This window comes from Grammomys surdaster, unplaced genomic scaffold (genome assembly GCF_004785775.1).
Source record: "Grammomys surdaster isolate TR1022 unplaced genomic scaffold, NIH_TR_1.0 125956, whole genome shotgun sequence".
NCBI classification, from domain to species: Eukaryota; Metazoa; Chordata; class Mammalia; order Rodentia; family Muridae; genus Grammomys; species Grammomys surdaster.
Window position 1 is genome coordinate 1,267,831 of NW_021620775.1, and position 20,846 is coordinate 1,288,676.

General features: G+C 42.1%; 1 protein-coding gene across 1 annotated transcript in view; it reads left to right on the forward strand.

Annotated features, from left to right (window-relative positions):
- Acap2 (ArfGAP with coiled-coil, ankyrin repeat and PH domains 2) overlaps positions 1-20,846 on the forward strand; it is a 109,174-nt gene that overhangs the window by 38,428 nt on the left and 49,900 nt on the right. The window contains exons 3-6 of the mRNA XM_028753803.1: positions 4,901-5,020; positions 5,996-6,049; positions 17,018-17,076; positions 19,149-19,332. Coding sequence (XP_028609636.1) covers positions 4,901-5,020; positions 5,996-6,049; positions 17,018-17,076; positions 19,149-19,332 — 417 coding nt within the window. The remainder of the gene's footprint in view (positions 1-4,900; positions 5,021-5,995; positions 6,050-17,017; positions 17,077-19,148; positions 19,333-20,846) is intronic.

Genomic DNA, 20,846 nt, shown 5'->3' on the forward strand with positions numbered 1-20,846 from the left:
AACTCTTATTTCCCACAGTGAGCTGTTAGCACCCACAACAGTAGTTGGCTTGTTCACTTGGGATCTCTGTGAGGAGAGGCGCTGTTACCCTGGCTTGCTGCATGAGAAAATGAAGGCTGGAGACTTGGTTGAGTAACTTGGTATTCAAAGATGAATGTCAAAACTGGTGTCCACGCCTCACCTCAGAACTTCTCAGAGCTTCCTTTATATTGTTAGAAGTTTGTTCCTGTCTTTCCATCCAAAAAATGTTTCCTTTCTGATACTTAATGGATTTCATATATAACATGGACAATCCTTGTTGTAAGTTTCACTGTGGCCAAGTTCAAATGCAAATAAAATTTAAAATGTTCATTTCATTTTTAAGCTAATTCCAGAATTAAATTAAATTTTATGTAAGGGTAAGCATACATTGGTTCCTATCCTCTCTGTTGTTACTGACGATGGTTTTGGATATGTGTCCTTGTTTGTTTGCTGTGAGCCAGGCAGAAGCATCAGAATGAGAAATACATGGCTTTGACCCTGCTGTTCAGACTTTCCTCTGTAACTGCTGTGTGGTGACATCTCTCCAGATTCCTAGGTCAGGCATATGCATAGGTTTAACATAGCTCTCCTGACAGTGATTTCCTATACTGTACAGTTGAATGGTATTGCTGTGACCTTAGCATACATAGGTATTATCTGGGGATCTTTTGGCAGCATTTTATCAAAATACTGGAAGAATGTGGAAAACTAACAGCATTTAAAATCTTGCTCTCTGACCGTTGCCTTTCTCTTTGCTCAAAGATCCATAGCTATTTTATATGTTTCTCTGGGTTAAGCTCTTGAGTCTTTATAAAATTAATGTAGGTGTTCAAATTCTTAAGCTGTTGACTTTTTGTCTTGGAGTTATGGAGTATCAGAGAGTAGAACATGAGGGACACAGGGGATAGGGATTATTGTCGGTGGCAGCATGAAGGACTTGTAGGGTGCTGCCTTCAGCTCACAGGTTTTATATTGTTCAGGACAAGTTCTGTTTATGGTACCATGGTAAGTCATACCAGACAAACTGAACTTGTTTGATGACCTAGTCCATGTTTAGTTTGCATGCATTGTGCGCTACCAGCAGTAGTGTTCCGTCGTATGAATCACGCTTTCTGAGTGCTGGTGTTCATGGTCCAGTTATCCATTCTGAGGTGTTCTGGTGTTTGCCACAACAGTGTCTCACCATTGCCACCTAGATCTGACCCCTGTGTCTACTGCATCTGTTCTCAGGCACACTTGGTTTGTGTTACCTGTCTGTGTGATAGATTCCTTTGAACTGAAGCTCAATTGCCATAAAACTTGTGGCTTTTTTTTTCTTTCTTTCTTGTTTTGCATCATTTCTTGAATGCACTTTCCTTTAAACTGCTACAATATTATAATTTTTATTTTGTAGCAGAGCCTTGAGCTTGAGAGTACAGAGCCTGGAGCTCTGCCTAGTTTTGCAGGAGACTGTCATGTAACTAAGTTACATAGTTTTGAGCAAACTCCTCAACATTTCTGGGCCTTGATTTCTTACTTTTCAAATCAGGGAAAATAAGGGTATCTGTCTCTCTAACAGAAGTGGTAAAAAAATGACACAGGTGTTATATCATACGTAGAGTGCCTAGCATGGTTCTTGGTGCATGGTCACACATGTGACACACAATCTTTGATTGCTGTTAACCCTTTTGTGTTTCTTTAATTCAGGGTATAGATAAGTGACTTTCTCTATACCTCACAGCTATAGGACTTAGTCCGTGTGGACATTTTGGTGTTCTTTTAGGTGGGCCTGGGTGTGAAACCATTTGTACATGTTTCATAAACAAATGGCCTGTCCACTGTTCGCGATTTTTCATACTTTTCAATCTGCATTATTAGAAAACATCTTGCCATGTGTCTGACAGCCAGTTTGCTCCTGATGGTGACCCTAAAGCATGTACTCACTTGGAAGCTGCCACTGGCATCTCTTGTCCAGCCTGGAGTCTGTCCATTTTCCCCATCGCTAGTTTCACATTAAATGTTAAAAGGCTTGAGGCACTTGGGACCCCAGATCTTTAGATTCTGGGGTCTGTGTGGATTCTCCTTACTCCCCAGCTCTTTCAAAATTTCTTTTTGAACCCTAAGCATAGTTATTGGAGACTTGCTGTCCTGACTTGGGAAGGGAGAGTTTCTTCTACTGTGTCACTCGAAGGACTGTCATAACCCCCGTTTCTTCACTATTACCATCCTGAGTGTCTCCAGTGGGCAGTTTAATCTGATCCCATACTTGAGCCATTATTTTTAACTAGACATCACACTTCTGAGAACGGAGTTCATCTGAAAACTGAGTACCAAGAATCTGACCCAGTGACGTCATCCACATCCTCCTTCATGGAAATCTGTATCATGTACATGTAGTTCAGGACCTCTTCAAATCTGTCAGAATGAAGGCAATCTGAAGCTGACTGAAGAACTGTCTACCTCAGAGAAGGTGTTCAGTGATCATCATTGATAGATGGGATGCTTTCAGAAATACTGCTGAGAAACTCCGTGAACAATTCAGGCCATTTTCTTAATGCCTTAAGCACCAAGATCTTTGGATCCAGGGCAGGCCAGATGTGCAGCCTGGCACAGCCACAGATACTTGCTGTGAGGCCTGCATTCAGTCTCACACAGACCAGGACAAGAATGGGCTTGGGGGTAAGGCAGGTGGCAGGGTTTTGTATTTTTGTTTGTTTGGGAGGGGGCAATATGGGGAAATGTACGTGTCACCAATGGTAGTAGCTGTCCTGCACACGCACAGGATGTCTAGTTAGCCGCAAGTACCTTCACTGCTCTCCTCCTTTGTAGGAATTTTAAAATTCATTTCATTGTACTTTAGGGGGGGTATAATTTTTTTTATTGAGATAAAGTTCACCTAACATAAAGAATGTATTTAAAAATGATTTTTGGTGTAGTCACGATGTTAGACGTCATTACCTTGGTCTAATTCCAAGATACTTCTCTCTTCCCCAAAGAGGAACCTGCTGCTGCTTCCAAGTTCCCTCTATCCTGTGTATCCTAAGCTAACTTCTGTCTCTGTGGACTGTCTCTTCCAAATATTTTTATAAGTATGGCTGCTTTCACTTAAGATACGTAAAAGTAAAAAGTAAGCATGCTTATACTTTTTAATTTATTGAGACAAGAGTCTCATTTTGTTATCATTCTGGTTTTCAACCTCCATGCTAGTGATTCTCCTGCCTCAGCATCTCAGAGCTATGCTGCAGGCACTGCCATGCCCAGTAGGATCCCCTTGTGTGAAGCTTAAATGATGTAGTCTGCACACGAAGAAGGCGCTGCATGTTTGGTAAAGCTGCAGAGTCCTGAAATGCTAGGTGCATTTCCCTCGGGATCGCAGGTCTCTTGTCCCCACCGTGGCCCTGTGTGGCTGACCGCTTTATGACTGACATGGTGCTCTTCATTCTGCTTGGTGGGAATGTTTTTATTTCTGCTTCCTAATTGGTTTTTAGTAATAAAAGTATCTTTTTCTGTGTAAACCCTCTGCTGCCTCTCTCCTTTCCCTTGTTCACTACTTGTTTCCTATAAAGCAAAACAGAAACAAGTATCAGTGAGAAAGCTTGCCCAGGGAACGGGGTGCTCTGCTGAGCAGTGGTCATGCACCTGTAGTTGCTTTGCTGAGGTATTTTTCCGTGGTCTGTCTGGGTAGAAGCTTCTTGTAGGTTCATACCATTACCCTTGTTATGTATTACACAGATGAAGAAATGCAGGGTTGTTAAGGTTAAGGTCACCTACACCCTCTTAGGTGGCATTAGGATTTGAATCTGAATACATTGAGCTGAAAATCCTGCTTTAATCATGCTATCCTATGTATTAGCCTCTCCTTTTAATTTAATTATCTTTGACATTTAATTTGTTGGGTAACATTACCTATATGGAATAAAATTCAAAGGTGTGTCCATTGAAAGTTGCTCACCATCTGATTCCTTCGCTGGAGAATCACTCTGATCTAGTTTTTTTATGAGTTCTTGCAGATATTTTGTAAGCATTGAAAAGGATTTCCATTTCAATAAAACTTTAGTACCTTTAAAAATCTGATATTTTCCCCCTATGTTTTGGATGCTGTTGTTTGTTGCCTGTGCTAGAGCTGTCTTTGGTATTGGTGCTAGGGATTGAATTTGAGCCTGTGGTATGCTAGGCAGCCTCTGCAGCAAAGCTGCACCCCAGCTCTGTCCTGTTCTATTTGATCATACTGCTTGTACATACCACACAGGTGTCACGTGGATGAGTCACAATAAAGGCATAAATGAGGGAGAAGAAGCCGGGGAGGCTGGTGCAGGCTCAGTTCCGAGGCTTTATTCAATGCCCAAAACAGGCATTGGGGAAGAAATGCTTTTCTTCTAGTGGCTTCCAACAGGTTGTTTAATCGTCTGAGACATCTGTCTGCTGGCATGCTTCTGAGCAGCATAAGTAACCTCTGACTCCGGTCTGTGGTCCTTCACCCCAGGGTTCCCCAGTTCCACATCCAGTGACATTGTCACCATGCTGCTGCCCACTTACCCTTCCTTTCTTCTAATTCTGTGCCAGGAACTGAGCTCAGGGCTTTTCACACGGGCGAGTGCTCTACTGCTGTGCTGTCTAGGCTCCTCTTCTAGGAGATTTAAGTAATAAATACTTAAATTATGGATTTGAACTTGACTTGATAAAAAGATGTGTGTTGTTAGACAGCCTCTGAGTTCTAAAAGGCTGACTTTGATATAATTCATTTACTATATAAAGCAAAGGAAAATTTCTCCCAATAATTTCTAGTTTTTGATGAAATGTAATCTGTATTGACTAGCCGATCTCACATAGCAAACACCAACCCCTCTTCAGTGAGGCTGTAAGATCAGTCCCTCCTCATGTCTTCTTTTCTCTTTTTCAGCTTGTGAAACTGTGTATCGCGATGATTGACACTGGCAAAGCCTTTTGTGCTGCAAATAAACAGTTCATGAATGGGATTCGAGACCTGGCCCAGTATTCTAGCAATGATGCTGTGGTTGAGGTTGGTATCACTAAGATTACAGGTACCATGATGGGAACAGCAGAGCAGCACACGGTTGTGTGCTATTAACTGTATTAATGGTTACAGCAAGCAGAGAGCCCCAGCAGAAGGTCTGCCGTTCCTGGGAGCCATGTTCTGCAGTTCTTGTTGTTTTCTTTTGATTTGTTTGTTTGTTTTGGAGATAGGGCTTCTCTGTGTAGCCTTAGCTATCCTGGAACTTGATCTGGAGACTGGCCTGGCCTTGAACTCACAGAGATCTGCCGGCCTCTGTCTCCTGTAAGCTGGGTTTTAAAGGTGTGGCACTACCATGGCCCAGCCTTCAGTTCTGTTTTTTAAGGTAGTTGTACATTAAAGTTTGATTTGCTATGTGCAGATTTAGCACCAGTGCCCAAATCTTGCTTTACAGTATTGAAGTTACATTCAGACAGGTGAGCTGATGTAGCCACCAGTGGACAAGAACAGAAAGAGGTCACCAGTAGTTGGATGTGTGGTGGGCAGAGTATTAGCACACTAAGAATAGGACTCAACTGTATGCTTGGTGTGTATGTATGGTTAGCCTGCTTTCCTGTATGTATCATCTTGGATCCCTTTCTATATTCTGTAGTGTTACTGCTTTGTCCGTGATGAAAACTAACTAGTGAGGTAGCAGGTATATTTTGATAATCATGTGAACATTCTGGCTCGCAGGGTACACTACTGGTGATATCAAACCTTTAGGGTTACACACAGTGTGGATGGGGAGTACCAATTCTTTGACTTTTTTTTTAGGACTCTACGTGTTGTCACATGTAGACTTGTCGTAGGCATGACCCCTGCAGGGCATGTCCAGTGAGCCATTGAGATTACCCTTGCAAGTAAATGTTACTGTTTGCGGGATAATTTGATTTTTCTGTCAGAAATACTACCGTAATATTTTTTGTGACTTATTTTAGTAGCTGTTAAATGATTTGCTTTTCCTTTGGTTTCTTTCTTCAGACAAGTTTGACCAAGTTTTCTGACAGTCTTCAGGAAATGATCAATTTCCACACAGTAAGTATGTGTGAGTAGGGGCTGCTGGGACTAGAGGCATCTCAAGCATCAGTCTTAGGAGATGATTCCTTTGATGACCTGATTGGTTTTATGTTGGGGTGGATATAATAAAATACTCCATATGTGTGGATGGTGAGGAAGAAGGAAAGTGAATTTGCTTTATTTCCAATTGTAGTATAATAAATCTTTTCTCCACTGAGTTAATTATCATTGCTTGTTTGAGCCATGGGTAAAGGGTTGTTATTTACTGGACAGTTTATTCATTTTATGGCTAGTTTGCCAATGGCTACACCACTGAATAAAATGATACTCTATCCCCCATAATAATCTTAATATCATAAAATAATGCCCATTAAAGTTATTTTCTTGTTTTGAGTCTGTTCATTTTTGAGGGGTAGGGAGAAGGTTGGGCTGGTTATATTGCAGCTGAAGTTATATCTCAATATTTATCTTAGTTATAGTTAGCTTTTTCAAAAACTGGCATGTACAGCCTTCTGCCTTAAAAAATAGTTGTATTTATTTTTATGTGTCCAAGTGTTTTGCCTCCATGTATGCGCATGCCTGGTCCCTACAAAGGTCAGAAGAAAGCATCAGATCCCCCTGGAACTGGAGTTACAGATGGTTGTAAATCACTGTGTGGGTGTTGGGAATCAAACCTGGTTCCTCTGGAGAGGCAGCCAGTGTTCTTAACCCCCAAGCCATTTCTCTAGGCCCTGAAAACATTATCATATCATAGTCTGATTTCATACTGTAATTTCTGCAGTCCTAAGAGTTAATTTGGCCTTATCTTGTAGTAGTAATCACGTAAGTGGTTGCTTGCTCTGGTGTGTCCAGTCTCTTGGAAGGAGGTCGTTTCTTATCTTATGTTACAGAAGCTTAGAGGATATGTATCTATATATGTATCTATTTACATATATGTCTTTTAGGTATAAAATCGTCAGTTGGATTTAAGTATTATGAGTCATTATTACCATTGATTTATTTAATAGCTTTTTGAGATAAAAAGAGTTAGGTTAAGGGAGACAATTTTGAACTATTATATTTGTCTTTTGGGTGTAATTAATGAGAAGTTGTTCAGTATTCAGAATCAGTGGTGAGATATATCTGCTTAGCAATGAAATGCACGAATGCATGCTATAAGGTTTAGAGGTTGGGAATAGTTTTTGTGTGGATCTGCATACTGTATGTGATAATTTAAATAAACTATATTGATACATAAAATTAGTAAATAAAACAAAGTATTAGCTCACTGTAGTCTAGTGTTAACTTACATGTATGATTAGAAAGTAGAGTTTTCAAAAAAGGATTTTGAGTCTCTGTAGAACTATATTCTTTCTAAAAATATTAAATATGTGTATTTAGTTCAATTTGCATATTTAACTTTTTCAATAACTAAAAGTAAGAAAGGATGAAATTTTGCCAGGAAAGGCTTTGATTAGCTATCACCACAAGCAATTAAAAATGCCAAGAAGCAACAACTGACATAAAGATCAGTTTACTGTACAGAATCATCTAGCACAGCACAATCATGCTGAAGATTATGTTGACTGTGCATACCTTCATTGTTAGAGCTAACTTGAGAAATAATGACAAGCAGTAGTCCGAGTTAGGGCCAAGATCCTTGATAGTTTTGGATAATTCAAAATGGAGACTCAAAGGGATGAGATATATAGCTTCGCCAGAAGAATAATTTGTCTTTTAACTTTGAATGTTAGCAGAGGAAGTCGTCTCATGGCATCTCATAGCCCAGCAGCTGGAAACCGCAGTCGCATCAGGTGGTTTACAGCTTTTAACATTTTTATAAAACATAACATCAATGTCTTGTGTATGGCTGACAGTATCTTACAGTATTTGACATCCAGTACTTGGCAACTTAGAAACATGCACTCTTGTTCATCGGGCAGAACGTGAGGTGGCCAGTTTGCCTCTGCTCTTGGTCTGGCTGGGTGGCTTGTGACTGGAGGGTCAATGTGTCTGGTGTTAAGACCAGTTGGAGTTGATTGGGTGTCTAGCACCTCTTATTTCTTAAGACCAAGGTCTAGAAGTCACATTGCTTCCCTTGGGCTACAATCTTTTGACCAAAGCAAGATTCACAGTCAGGTCAAATTCAAGATAGGAGAATTAAGTCTAACTCTTGATTGTACAGTGACATTGCTTCTGCAGACGGAGATTGTTGGTTGCTGTCGGTACACAGCTGATCACAGTTTTAAACCCTAATATATGGTGTTTAGTTGTATGTATGTTGGGAAACTTCCTGTAGTAATCTGGCCAACGTTTATGACACTCATATCAGAACTCTTACCTTAGATCACCTTAAAGTACCCTAGGTGATTCTGACATGGGACAGTTTTAAGAATCACTAGTGAAATTTGAGGTCCTGATTTTTTTAAATTTATTTTTTTAATATTTTAAATTGGAAATATTTTTTCTCCATAAGTATATTCTGATCATGGTTCCCCTCTCTCATCTCTTCCCAGCTCCTCTCTACCTCTCTGCCTCTCCACTTTCCAACCCCACACCTTCTCTTTCTCTCCTTAGAAAACAAAAAGACAAAGGCAAACAAACAAAACAGTGTATAAATTAAAGAAGCACAGAGAGAGAGAGAGAGAGAGAGAGAGAGAGAGAGAGAGAGAGAAAGAGAGAGACCATAAAATAAACAAGCAAAAGAGCACTAAGATAGAAAATGCCCGAGATGAAAAATCTACAGAAATACCAATGAATTTGTTTCTGTTGGCCCTCAGCTGCTGGGCATGGGGCTTGCCACAAGTAAGGTTTGTATACCCAGTGAGACTCCATTGGAGAAAACTAATTTTTTCTTTGCAAGTGGTTGTCAGTTGGAGCTAACTTGGTTAGTGAGAGAAGCTTGTGTTCACTTCTCCCTCTTATGTAGCACTGGGATCCCATCTGGCTTGGACCTGTGCAGGCCCTGTGTATGCTGCCAGCAGTCTCTGAGTTCATATGTACGTCAGAGACTCTGCTTCTGAAATAGTGGTCCTGGGCCAGTCACACCAGCGTCACCTGTGAGCCCGCTGGACCTGCAGAGCCTCAGCCCCAATTCCATACCTGTGTCATCAGAGAGGCCAGCAGCCAGTTTGAAAGGGACTCTTAGAGCCCACTATGGCTCACAGGGCAGGTTTAGTCCCTTGCTTTTATTTTTTATTTCTAGTTCATATTTTATTGGAACACACCTTGGCTCATTTCTTTAAGTATTGTATTCATGACAAGGTTGCATGATTGTGACGGTCATGAGTAAACCGTTCCTTACTATATAGCCCTTGACAGAGGAAGGGTGCTGACTGATGCTCTTGTGGAACTCTTAATTGCTTGCTTCATTCTGGGGTCGTGAAACCCACCAGAGGCCACTTTTTGAGTGAGTGGACATGAGTCGGTGAGTTAGCTGCTGTTGGCAGATTGTTCTCAGTGCAGTCAGATATGGGCTAGTTTTGCAAACCTACCTAGTTAAGGTGAGAGTCTTTGGTAGCAAGGATGAAGAATCCAGAAATGTGTGGCTGATCTGTCTGTCTTTCCTCTTTTTCTGTCAGTCGCCTCAGGCCATCTATGTCTGCAGTTTAACTGTAGAAACAAGCTACTTGAAGATGGATTTTGATCCTCTCCCCCGCATTCCCCCTCCCTCCCTCCCCACCTCTCTCCTCCTCCCTCCTCCCCTCCCTTGCCTTTCCTTTTTCCTCCTTCCTTTCCCTTCTAATCTCCTTTTCCCTTCCCTCCTTTTCTGACAGGTCTCAGATAGTCCAGGCTAGCTCAGAGCTCACTACATTCCCAGGCTACCTTGTGTTTGTGATCTTCCCATTTCTGCTTCCTCTTTACTGTCAGCTGACTGGTGTGCTGCTGTCTGCTGGGCAGTGACTCTGCATTTCTAGTGAGTCTGAGATGTCCGGTGGATCAGGCTGGCCTAGAACTCATGGCCTTTCTGTCTCAGCCTTTCAGATGCTGGAAATTCAGGTGTGTGCCACCATGCTTAGCCCTCTGCCGGCAGTTTGATTTTAATACCTAACCCAGTAGCAAACCATTGCCAGAAGAGGGACAAAAAGATCTGTAGACAGATTAGCATGGGCAAAGGAAGTAGACCAAAGAAACATTTGTTAGCCTGTTGAAATTTGAACTAGTGAATGAATCTTCATTGACAATTGATTGGATTTTGAGTCAAATCTGTTGGAGAGTCTGTACAGGCATTTCTAGATTCAACCAAGGAAGGAGTGCACTCCCTGAATGCAGGTGCATCTCTCCCATGGACAGATTAAAGAGGCAAACGCAAACTGAGCACCAGCATCCGACCTCTGCTTTCTCATCACAAATGTGCCTCACATCCCTGCAACCTGTGAGAGCCACTCTTGCTGTGGCTTGCCTCCCGCTGTAGCAGAATATAAACCCTCCCATCCTCAGTCACCTTAGTCACAGTGATGAGAAAAGCTACTAAGACAGAAAACAGGTTCTAAGAAGCAGGACTGTTGATGTGATAAATCTGGTCATGTGGTTGGTAGGTTTTAGAACTGGATTGCAGGAGGGGTGTGGGAGCACTTAGAACTTTAGGCTGCAGAAGCCCTGCAAGTAGAGCTTAATGGGCCATTCAGAGTACTGCTAGGAATGTAGCCATCGAAGACTGCTCATAAGATTGCCGAGAATTACAAGTTTCAACGGGTAAGCAAATCTTTATTTGTTCCACTTTTCTAACATCCTCTGCTACCCCCACTTCAGGAGTCTTGGAAATTGAGCTAGAAGCCATTCATGTACATTTTGGAAAGCAGTCTGTTTGTTCTCTGCCTGTGTCCTGAGAAGTGAGACCGAGCTAAAGAGCAGGGACTAACTGGATTGGAGGCAGACGTTTCAAGGCAGCACAGCGTTCAGGCTGTGCCATGGTTACTGCTCATTGCTGTCATCTACGTGTACAGCGAGAGCGGCTCAGACAGAGTGGAAGAGTGTGAAAGACACGGACTTTGGTGAGGAGTGTCGCAAATTTAAAGTCCTGGACAAGCAGAGTGTGGAGAAAGCCCGTGATTGTTATAGACATTAGCACTGTTAAGGATGTCCCGACATTTCATACTGGGACAATAGATGAAGAGCCTTAGTGAGACCCCACCATCAAAGCTCTGAATACCAAATGAAAAGGAGAGAGCGAGAATACGTGAAGGGCTTCCTTGTATGGGAACAGCCTTCTAGGGAGGTGTATGTTTCTCCATGTCCAGCCACCGAGGTACATAGAGGTCCAGATGTGGTAGGAGACATCTGACTATATCAGAGCCTGCCAGCACTGTCTATATGGTGCCAGTTTGAAGTTGTAGCATCTTGCAAGATTGTAGAAAACTGCTGAAGCAAGGTTGGAGTCCATGCAACAAGGTCCTTTTGAAAATGAACCTTAAATTACAGTGGAGACCCCGGAGGTTGGAGATGCCAGGACTCTGGTGTATGAGTAGAAGAAAGTTGCAGGGACTGGATGGCACCAAGCTGAGAGAGAGCTGGAGGAGCAGGGTGACCCAAGGCCATTCGAGTCTGAAAGGTGCCAAGGGCCTGAGATGTTGGATGTGCAGCTGCAGAATTTAATGTTTCCCCAACTGGGTTTTGGTCTGATCAGTTTCTCCATTTCAGAGCGAGAGTGCTTACTTGTCTCATTACATATTAGAAATAGTTAAGTTGTTTATTAATTTTATACCTCAGAGTTAAGGCTTGCCCTGAGTCTTATGAGTGACATTGGGCTTTCGAACGGTGTTGGATCTGGTAAGTCTGCGGGGCCTCTGGAGGCAGATGAATTAGGAAGCTAGAGGTGGAAGGTTAGGGTTAAAAGTGATGTGCTTGGGTTTCGTTCATGGGATCTACAGTCACATAGGAGGCATCCTGTGCGCATGTCTGTAAGGGCTTAAGGAGTGAAGATCCACCTTGAGTGTAAACAGCACCGTCCACGGGCTGGGGTCCAGGAATGATACAAGGGAAGAGGGGAGATGGAGCTGAACGCCACGGTTTATGTCTTTCTGCTTTCTGACAGCAGATGCAGTGTGACCAAGTGTCTCCCGTTTCTGCTGGCACAACTATGTTCTCTTCCACTACCATGCCTTTCCTGCCGTGATGGAGTCAAAATAAACTCTTGAAGCTGGCTTTGTCAGTTACTTTATCACAAGAGTAACAGTAATTCACAGAACCATTAACTACTGAGGGTTACAAAGAAGAGCCTGCTGATGATTATAGTTCTTTATTATGAGCCTAATGAGATTGCTTGAAAGACTCAGTGATCCTGCAGGGTCAGAGCCTTCCTCTGCCCCTTACTCAATTCTGGAAAGGCTGATGATGACTTTGTGTCGTCTACAGTCTTCAGATAGGAGGGATGTGGTTCCCTGAATAATAGGAATCATAAAGCTTTTACAACACGTTGTCTCAGTCACTGACCCCTAAATAACGGCAGGGGATGGGAAGCAGGGCCAGTGCTGCCTGTAGCTCTGTAGCCGGTTTGTCTTCTTGTCTGTCTTGTTTTGGTTTCCCCTGCTGACTTTCTGAAGTGGTTTGTCTTCCATCTGTGGTGTGCATCTCAGCTCTCATCTTTCCTTGAGTATAGCAGAGAGAGTGTTGCTTTAATGAGGCCCCCACCCAAAGGGGAAATGCTTGAGTATGAGCACTGGTTCTCAAGTCCTGTATTCTGTACTGTAGTTTAGTGAGACCAACCTATAGTTAGTAGAAAACCTTTGTTGGTCATTTGTCGTACATGGTTGCTCACAGCAATAGTGTTAGCTTTCTAGAAGTGGAAGTGAGCCTTAGCTTTCTCTTGATGGCTATTGTAGCTGTTTACTTTTAGTATATGGGAAGAAATGCATACCTTAGCAGGGTATAGAGTAGTGACTAGGAATTAAGATGACATCAGCATAGGAGACAACTTTTATTCAGTTGCCCATGCATTAGCAGCCTGGCCTTCACTGTAAAGGATGAGCTAGCCACATGCAGTGATGCATGCCTGGGAGGCTGAGGCAGGAAGACTGCATGCTTGAAGGCAGCCTGGGCAACATAATGAATCTCCAACCAGCCTGGAATACGTAGTGACATGTTTTAGAAAGACACAAGTGACACTAATGACTTTCTTGGAATACTTCCCTGGCTATTCAAATACGTATACACTTTTATTTTGGGAGTGTAGTGTTTTGAAGAGTGTGGATGATATGCTACAGTTTCAAAGTACATTTTCCCTTTGGTATACATTCACTTTTTACAGTGACTAGTTTACATATTGCATAATTACAGATTGTGGTAAGCTTTGACATATTTTGTGCCCCCATAGTTTTCTTTTGCTTCTTTGTAATTCCTTCTCTGTCCTCCACCCTCATCCCTAGTCAGGTCCTGACCAGTCTGGTTGATTTTGGGGTCCTAGTAAGTTTCACTCAGTTATTTTGAGACTTGGTCATATTGTGTGTATGATGCTTGGCTGCTTCTTATTGCTGAGTGACACTGGTGGTGTGAATACACCATCATTTATATAGCATTCACTTGTTGATGGCTGTGTTATCTGTCACTGTATTCCAACTAGCCCAGGACTTAGAGGCGTAAGCTAACAAGCGTCTGTTACCTTACAGTTTTCTGAATTAGGAGTTTGGGAGAGACTCACTTGGGTGGCCCTGGCCTGATGACTTGATGTCTTTCATTGGACCTTGCCTAAGTATTGGGGCAGTCCTCACATGGGCTGGCAGGTCCACTTCTAAGGGCTTTTAATCATATCCCTCTTAGCCAGAGGCCCAAGTTCTCTACCTAGGACCCCTCCCCACACTCTCTCACACCTCTCTTTTTGTTTTTTCAAGACAGTTTTTCTGTGTAGAGAAACTGTGTGTGGCTGCCTGGAACTCACTCTGTAGACCAGGCTGGCCTGGAACTCACAGAGATCTTCCTGCTTTTGCCTCCTGAGTGCTGGTATCAGAGTCGTATGCCACCACTGCTGTCTTCAAGGACCTTCTCTGCAGGGCTGAATGAGTGTCCTAATGACACAGAGTCTGTTACTCTGCAGATGTGGCTCAAGACAAAGGCAAAGGGCCTGCTGTGACCCAGTCTCAGAAGTAATATTGTCAAGTCTCTATTACTGTTTGGAAGAAGCAGGCAGCAGCTCCCACCTGAGAAAAGAATGAAGGTCTGCCACAGAATTTGTGGATGTTCTAGGTGAAGTAGTGTGGCCTTTTAGTCAGAGCTACTTGGGTGACCCAGAGGAGTAGAATGAGTGTTATAATCCAGTTGGAGGCCAGCCGGGGCATCAGATCTCAGGAAAGAAAAGAAATGTGCTTGGTGTGGTGGCCCACACACCTGGAAGGCAGAGATTGGCAGATCCCTGATTTGGAAGAAAACCTGGTCTATGTAGCGAGTTCCAGGACACGAGCTACACAGTGAGACCCTGTCTCAAAAGGAAAAAAAAAATCTTTAAAAAATTGTGGACCTATTTTGCTTAACACAGTTAACCATTGTATTTTTTTTTTTTAAGTTTTGGCTATTATTGATACAGTTGCTGGTTAAATACACACATGCATACATATATAGCACACACACATATTTGTAGATAAACATTTGTGTGTATAGAAATGTCTAGGTAGTGGCTCATTTCAGGATGGCATGTGAATTTGTACTTCTTGGATAAGGAAGGAATTGTGTGCTAAGAGAAAAAATACAGAAAAATAATTTTATCAAATATAAATGTTCATCTTAAATATTAAAATTTCTTTTACATATTGCATTCCTTAAAATTGACTATCATTAAAGAGAACAAAACCTTCAAAACTTGGGACAGCTTTCCAAAATTGATCACATCTGTGTCCACCAACATGCGTAAGCTGCAGTTGTTTTATGTACTTAGTGCTGGTGGTAGCACTTCTGGGCCTTTTGGCTAAGATCAGGTTTAAGTTGCTATTCCTTCATTTCTTTTGTGTGTGTGTGTGTGTGTGTGTGTGTGTGTGTGTGTGTGTGAGTGTGTGAAATGTCATCTTTTGTACTTAAAGAAATTGCACTGAGTTGGTAAGAAGGCACACTCTGTCCATTTTTTGTTATTTTTAATTCAAATGTATGAAAACTGATCTCTGTGGCATAGAACTTTGAAGGTCTTGACTGTGTATGTCTGTTTCTTGTCGCTAAAATCAAGATAACACAGCGTCTGCCAGCCCCTCCCCCAGCACACCTTTACACTGTCTTTCCTCACACCTCTCAGCTGCCCTCTCTCATCTCTCCTGGAAATGGCTGATCTCTTTTCTATACCTAAGGCTTTCTCTAAATATCATATAAATCACAGCCTGTGAGGTGTTGTGAATAGGATTTATTTACCCAGCCCAGTGTGCCGAGATGAATCTGTTTGTATGCATTATGAGATGTTCCCTTTTATTACCGTCTTAATGTCTTTGCATTTCATGGTGAAGGGCATTCAAGTTGTTTCCATTTCCAGCCGTTGTGGTTATAGTGGTTGTAGAAACACCTCTGGGTGTTTCTGTGAGCCCAAGTCTTTCTCTTGGATAAATAGGAAGCATTTGCTATTGGATTGGATAGCTAAGCACCATCTAAGCCCAGCTTGACCTTATAAGAAATGGGGGTTTTAAATCACAACTTTTATTTCCTAAGAATGCTAGTTATTGGTTCCTTTTTAGTGAGCTTTGGTAGATTTTGTGTTTCAAAACCAAAAGTGTTTCTTTTTCTGTTGAGTTTATAGGCTTATAATTGGTTCCTGACCACACATTATCATCCTTTCAATATCTACCTATGGTAAGGCCATACCCGGCCTCCTAAATAGCCAATACCTGTGACTTTTTAGTTCCCTCATCGCTTTGGCTAGATAGATGTGTTTGTATAAGTCTTCATCCTTCAGACAGGGAAAAAAGGTTTTTTTGAGCCCACCACGAGAGTGTCATAGGCATGGCATTGAAATGAGACAACAGGCTGGTGAGAGCCACCTTCCTTACAGAGACAGTGGGCTGGTGAGAGCCACCTTCTTTAGAGCGGCCACCTTGCAGGGTCTGTCCCTTCCCTGTAAAGCTGGCTGTGATGCATTTGGTTCCCGGCAGAGCCTGGGTTCCCAGGGCAGCAGCTACTAGTCAGATAAGGTTAACTGACTGCATCCAGTCACTCCACCCGACATCCACGTGCAGTTACGTTTGCCTTCTCGTTAGGGACACTCTTTTGAGCAGTCCTGTGGAAATTGCCTCGTGGGGCCTGCTCCCTTTCTATTTTCTCGTCACAGCCTTGGCTCTGCATTTACCAATTTTATAATCTCAAAGAGCCATGCTTTGGTTTTATTGATTTTTTCTTTATCAATTTTCTATTTAGCTCCATTTTGATTTCTGTAGTTTCTTTTCTTTTGCTTTTGTCGGGCTTAGTAGGATACATGAAACATCATTTTTCCTGGAAGCAAATTGGGCAGATGTAGTATTTAAAATTAGAATTATTCATTAGGGTTTATTTGGACAGTTTTGTGTATTATTTCCCCAGCCTCTGTTCATCTCACTCTATTTCCAACCCAGAATTCTGAAAGTGCTTGAAATTTCTGTAGTGAGGCATTAGCGTGGGGTACGGGGCACAGTAACACCTGGACAAAGCACGGTTCTGAGGACTGAGATTTTGTTCTTCTCTCTACTCAAAGCTGTGCTTTGACCTACAGGACTGTGTAATGCTGACTGGAACTCAATGCATCCATTGTTCCCGTCCCAAGTCTTCCCAGTGGAAACTCCTGGCTGGGGTCAGGCAGTGCTGCTGCTGGTCTCAGCTGGCGTGGAGAAAGGGGTGTGCATTGCTGTTGGGTTGTCTTCCAAAATCTGAAGAAGAATTGAAATTGGTTTCTTTGCTGTAGTGAAGAAAAGCAAGTTATTTTTGAGGATCGTAGAATTGACTTAAAACTGGCTTCAGTTTCGTTCATCACTTTCTTTCATGGTCTTCAGTAAGAAATGAGGTGTTGGTGAGGTGATGTAGTATTTACATTCCATTTTCTTTCTAACATTCAATGTTATGTTTTACTTTCAGATTCTGTTTGACCAAACTCAGAGATCAATTAAGGCCCAGCTTCAGAACTTTGTCAAAGAGTAAGTCAGCTGTATAGTTAAGAGGGTGGTGTGGGGTTGGGGGTGGGTGGTGGGTGGAAGAATAACCAGCCAGCTGCTGTGGGGACGTGGTGCAGGGTGGTGTTTGGGGGCATGGCCCTGGATGTGGCTAAAGATGCTAAAAGAAAATTATGGGTCTCAAATTTCTGAAAATACTGGCATGTTTGTTTTGTAAAATGTGTTTCATTTCGTCCAAGTCTATAAGAGAATCAGATTCACCTTGAACATATGAGAGTCTAGAAAGTTTTCTCAATGCAGATAAATTTAAAAGCCCCAAGGGTGGTTGAAATACTGTGTTTGAAGCTCTGTTATCTAGTCTTGATGTGGTGTTTTCTTTGAAGGGAAGATGATGTAATAGATAAGAATGAGCCACAAAAATGAGTATGTTGTCACCTGTGATGCTTTGTCACCTGTGATGCTTTGTCACCTGTGATGCTTTGTTACCTGTCATGCTTTGTTACCTGTGATGCTTTGGAAGAGTTGTATTGTGTTTACATATGAAATAAAATTGAACTGAAAGTAAAAAAAAAGTAAGTTCAAACTTTCCAAGTTAAGGAAAACTTCTTTTCCACTTTAGTAATCTAGTTTTTCTCCTACAATTTGGAGCTGAGAGTTTATGAAGTATCAAGTTAATTTGGATACAGTGTTAAAGATAAGTAAGGGACATTATAATACAGGAGTAGGGTCAAATGTCATAACCTGTTGCTGTGGTAGTTAATTTTGGGTTTGGGATTTTTCAGACAGCACTGTGGGTGGACACCCCCCACCTCAGACTTCCGTGTTAAGCAAGGGCTCTGCCTCAGATCCACATCCTAGTCCATAGGTTAGACTTTATCCTACAAAAATGTCTCACAGCAGTGGTTACAACTTACTTCATAATGCTTTAACTCTTAGATACACACATAAAAACTTTGGAATGTTTCCAAAAAAAAAAATATATATATATAATAAAAAACCATTTGTCTTCAGCTTATTTTGTCAGCTTCCTAGTAGAAGTGGTGGCAGGGAGGTGTTATATGACTGAGAATGCCCAGAGCCGGGCTTCATCTTTCAGACTGTTACAAGGCCTTCTGCCTCCCCTGGGCGCGGCTCTGTACACACGTGTGCACATGTGTGCTTGAAGACTTCATTTTTATCCTTTATGTGTTCGACTAATTCCTTCTAACAAGAGATCATTTTTTCTGCTTCCTTTTAATTTTTTAATTTTTTAATTTTTTAATTTTTTAATTTTTAATGTGTTTTGAGACAGAATTCTGCTCTATAGCCCAGGCTGGCCTGGAGCTAACAGCCCTTCTTGCCCCTGATGTGGGTTTCTGAATATTGTTTCTTAAAATCAAAAATATGTTTTAAAGTACCTCTCAGACCCTTAGGATTTGTTCAGAAGGTAAATGAATTTTAATTTTTAGGAAAGGCCATTCAAATCTGTATTTCTCTGCAGAAAGTCTTACATACACTGGTATTTTAAATACAGTATCATAGTTAAACCATGTGCATGTATTGAATTTATCTTTAGAAAATTATCTGTTATATTATTTGTTATCATTTCCATTTTGACTCATACAGATTTACTTAGTGAAACATTAGCTCACCTTATGAGGATTTATATATGCAGAATGATAAGTCCCACAAGCTGAAAATTAGAAATCTAAAATATGCTGGCTGTAGTGGTACACGCCTTCAATCCCAGTGCTCGGGAGGCAGAAGCAGGAGGATGGATCTCTGTGAGTTCAAGGCCAGCCTGGGCTACACAGAGACCCTATCTCAGAAAAAAAAAGTCTAAAATAGTCAAAATCTGAAGCTTTTTGAGCTCTTATCTTGAGATTTGGATTAAGATGGAAACTCAGTCTGTATAAATATTCCCAAGTCGCAAAAGTCTTTGGACTTCTTTTGCCCAGGCTTCTCAGGTAAGTGACAACGAGGACCTTTGGAAGGATGCGTGCTTCAGCTGGGCTAGCAGTGACTACCAGTGTCTGACAGAGCACATGAGGGGAAGTGGCACTGGTTTAATTCTAAGGTTATTTTGAAGAAAGTTTCACTAAATTTTTATTTTTTAGAGATCTTAGAAAATTCAAAGATGCCAAGAAACAATTTGAAAAAGTCAGTGAAGAAAAGGAAAACGCACTAGTAAAAAATGCCCAAGTTCAAAGAAACAAACAGCACGAGGTTGAGGAGGCTGCAAACATTCTCACGGCCACACGAAAGTGCTTCCGGCACATAGCACTCGACTACGTCCTGCAGGTACCACGTCTTCTCACGTCCTCCAGAGCGGTTTCTAGCAGGCTCCTTTGAGTGATTGTACTAGAAATGAATAAGGTGTACATTTTCTTTGATTTAGTGTTCTTTTGAGGTAGCTTAGGCTGGCCTTAAATTCACTGTGTAGCCTATGCTGGTCTTCAACTCACTATGTAGCCTAGGGTAGCCTTAGACTCACTGTGTAGCCTAAACTAGTCTCAATTTGATATCTATCTTCCTGCCTCAATCTTTAGAGTGCTGGGCTATAGGTATACTTTTTTACCTCCAGTGGGGAACATGACATTTTAGGGAACACTTTCACCTGTCTGTATATGTTTTTTTTTTCACATGCGCGCACACATACACACGCGCACACACACACACACTGTGGACCTATAGATGTCTTTGGTTCTGATTTCTTTCTCCATTTTATTGGGTTATAATATCTTACCCATATTTTATTATTCTGTAGCGTTCCTGTTTCAGTTTGGTTGATATCTGAGCACCAGGTTTAAATGGTGTTAGTTTTTACTTGCAACAGTGATCATGTATGTCTTTTTGTCAGTTGTTCAAAACTTTTATTAGTGCTTCTATACATGAACCCAAAGCTTCTCAGGAAATGCACTGTGAGAAACAGTTTTCTGAGTGAGGCTCTTGCTTTGCTTTGCCTGCGAGCAGCACACGAGTGCTCCGCTTGGTCCTAATGCATCTGCTTCACTAACTGCCGAAGTTAGTGAGTTTCTGGAGTTCATCGGTTGCTTTGGAAGATGAAATTCAGAGTCCTTGGAGGGATGACTCCTTTTGGAGGCTGGAGACAAGCACAGTGGCAGGGCTGTACTGGTTCCACCAACACTACTGGGAGAGACTCGTGTTAGACCGTCCTCTTAGGGCCCAGGTCCTCGTCCAGGCGCAGATGCAGGATGGATACAGAAGTGGTTGCTAGAAGGTCCCTACTGAGTCTCGGAAGCCAAGTGCAGCTGGGACAGGATCTCATAACTTAGACATAGGTGGTAGACCTACAGGAACAGTGAAAGTAGGATTTTTAAGAGATGCAAATAGTAATAGAAATATTTACTTGGTCTTTGTGTGTGTGTGTGTGTGCACACACGTGTGCACACGCATGTATGGATGTCAGAGGACAGCGTTTGGGAACTTGTTCTTTTACCATGTCAGCCCCAGGGATTGATTTCAGGAAGTAGGTGGATGCAGTGCCTTTTCCCGCGGAGCCGTCTTGCGGGCCCTGTAAGGCCGTCGTTTGCCACCCTTCTGAGCATTTACTGTAGTGGACGCCTACAGCTGTTAACGCTCACTCTGCAGTCATGTGCAAACGATCGTGTCCCACCAGTAGTTGGTCTGGAGAATGTAGGTTTCCAAGGGACTCTGGGACATAACAGAATGTAAGCACATGTGTAGTACGCTTTTAATGTGTTGTACAGTTCAGAGCTGAGAAGTTTTAAGTATAGGGAATCACGTTTCTTTATAAAACAACAGTAGTTCCCTCAAGGGTTGTTGACTTCATG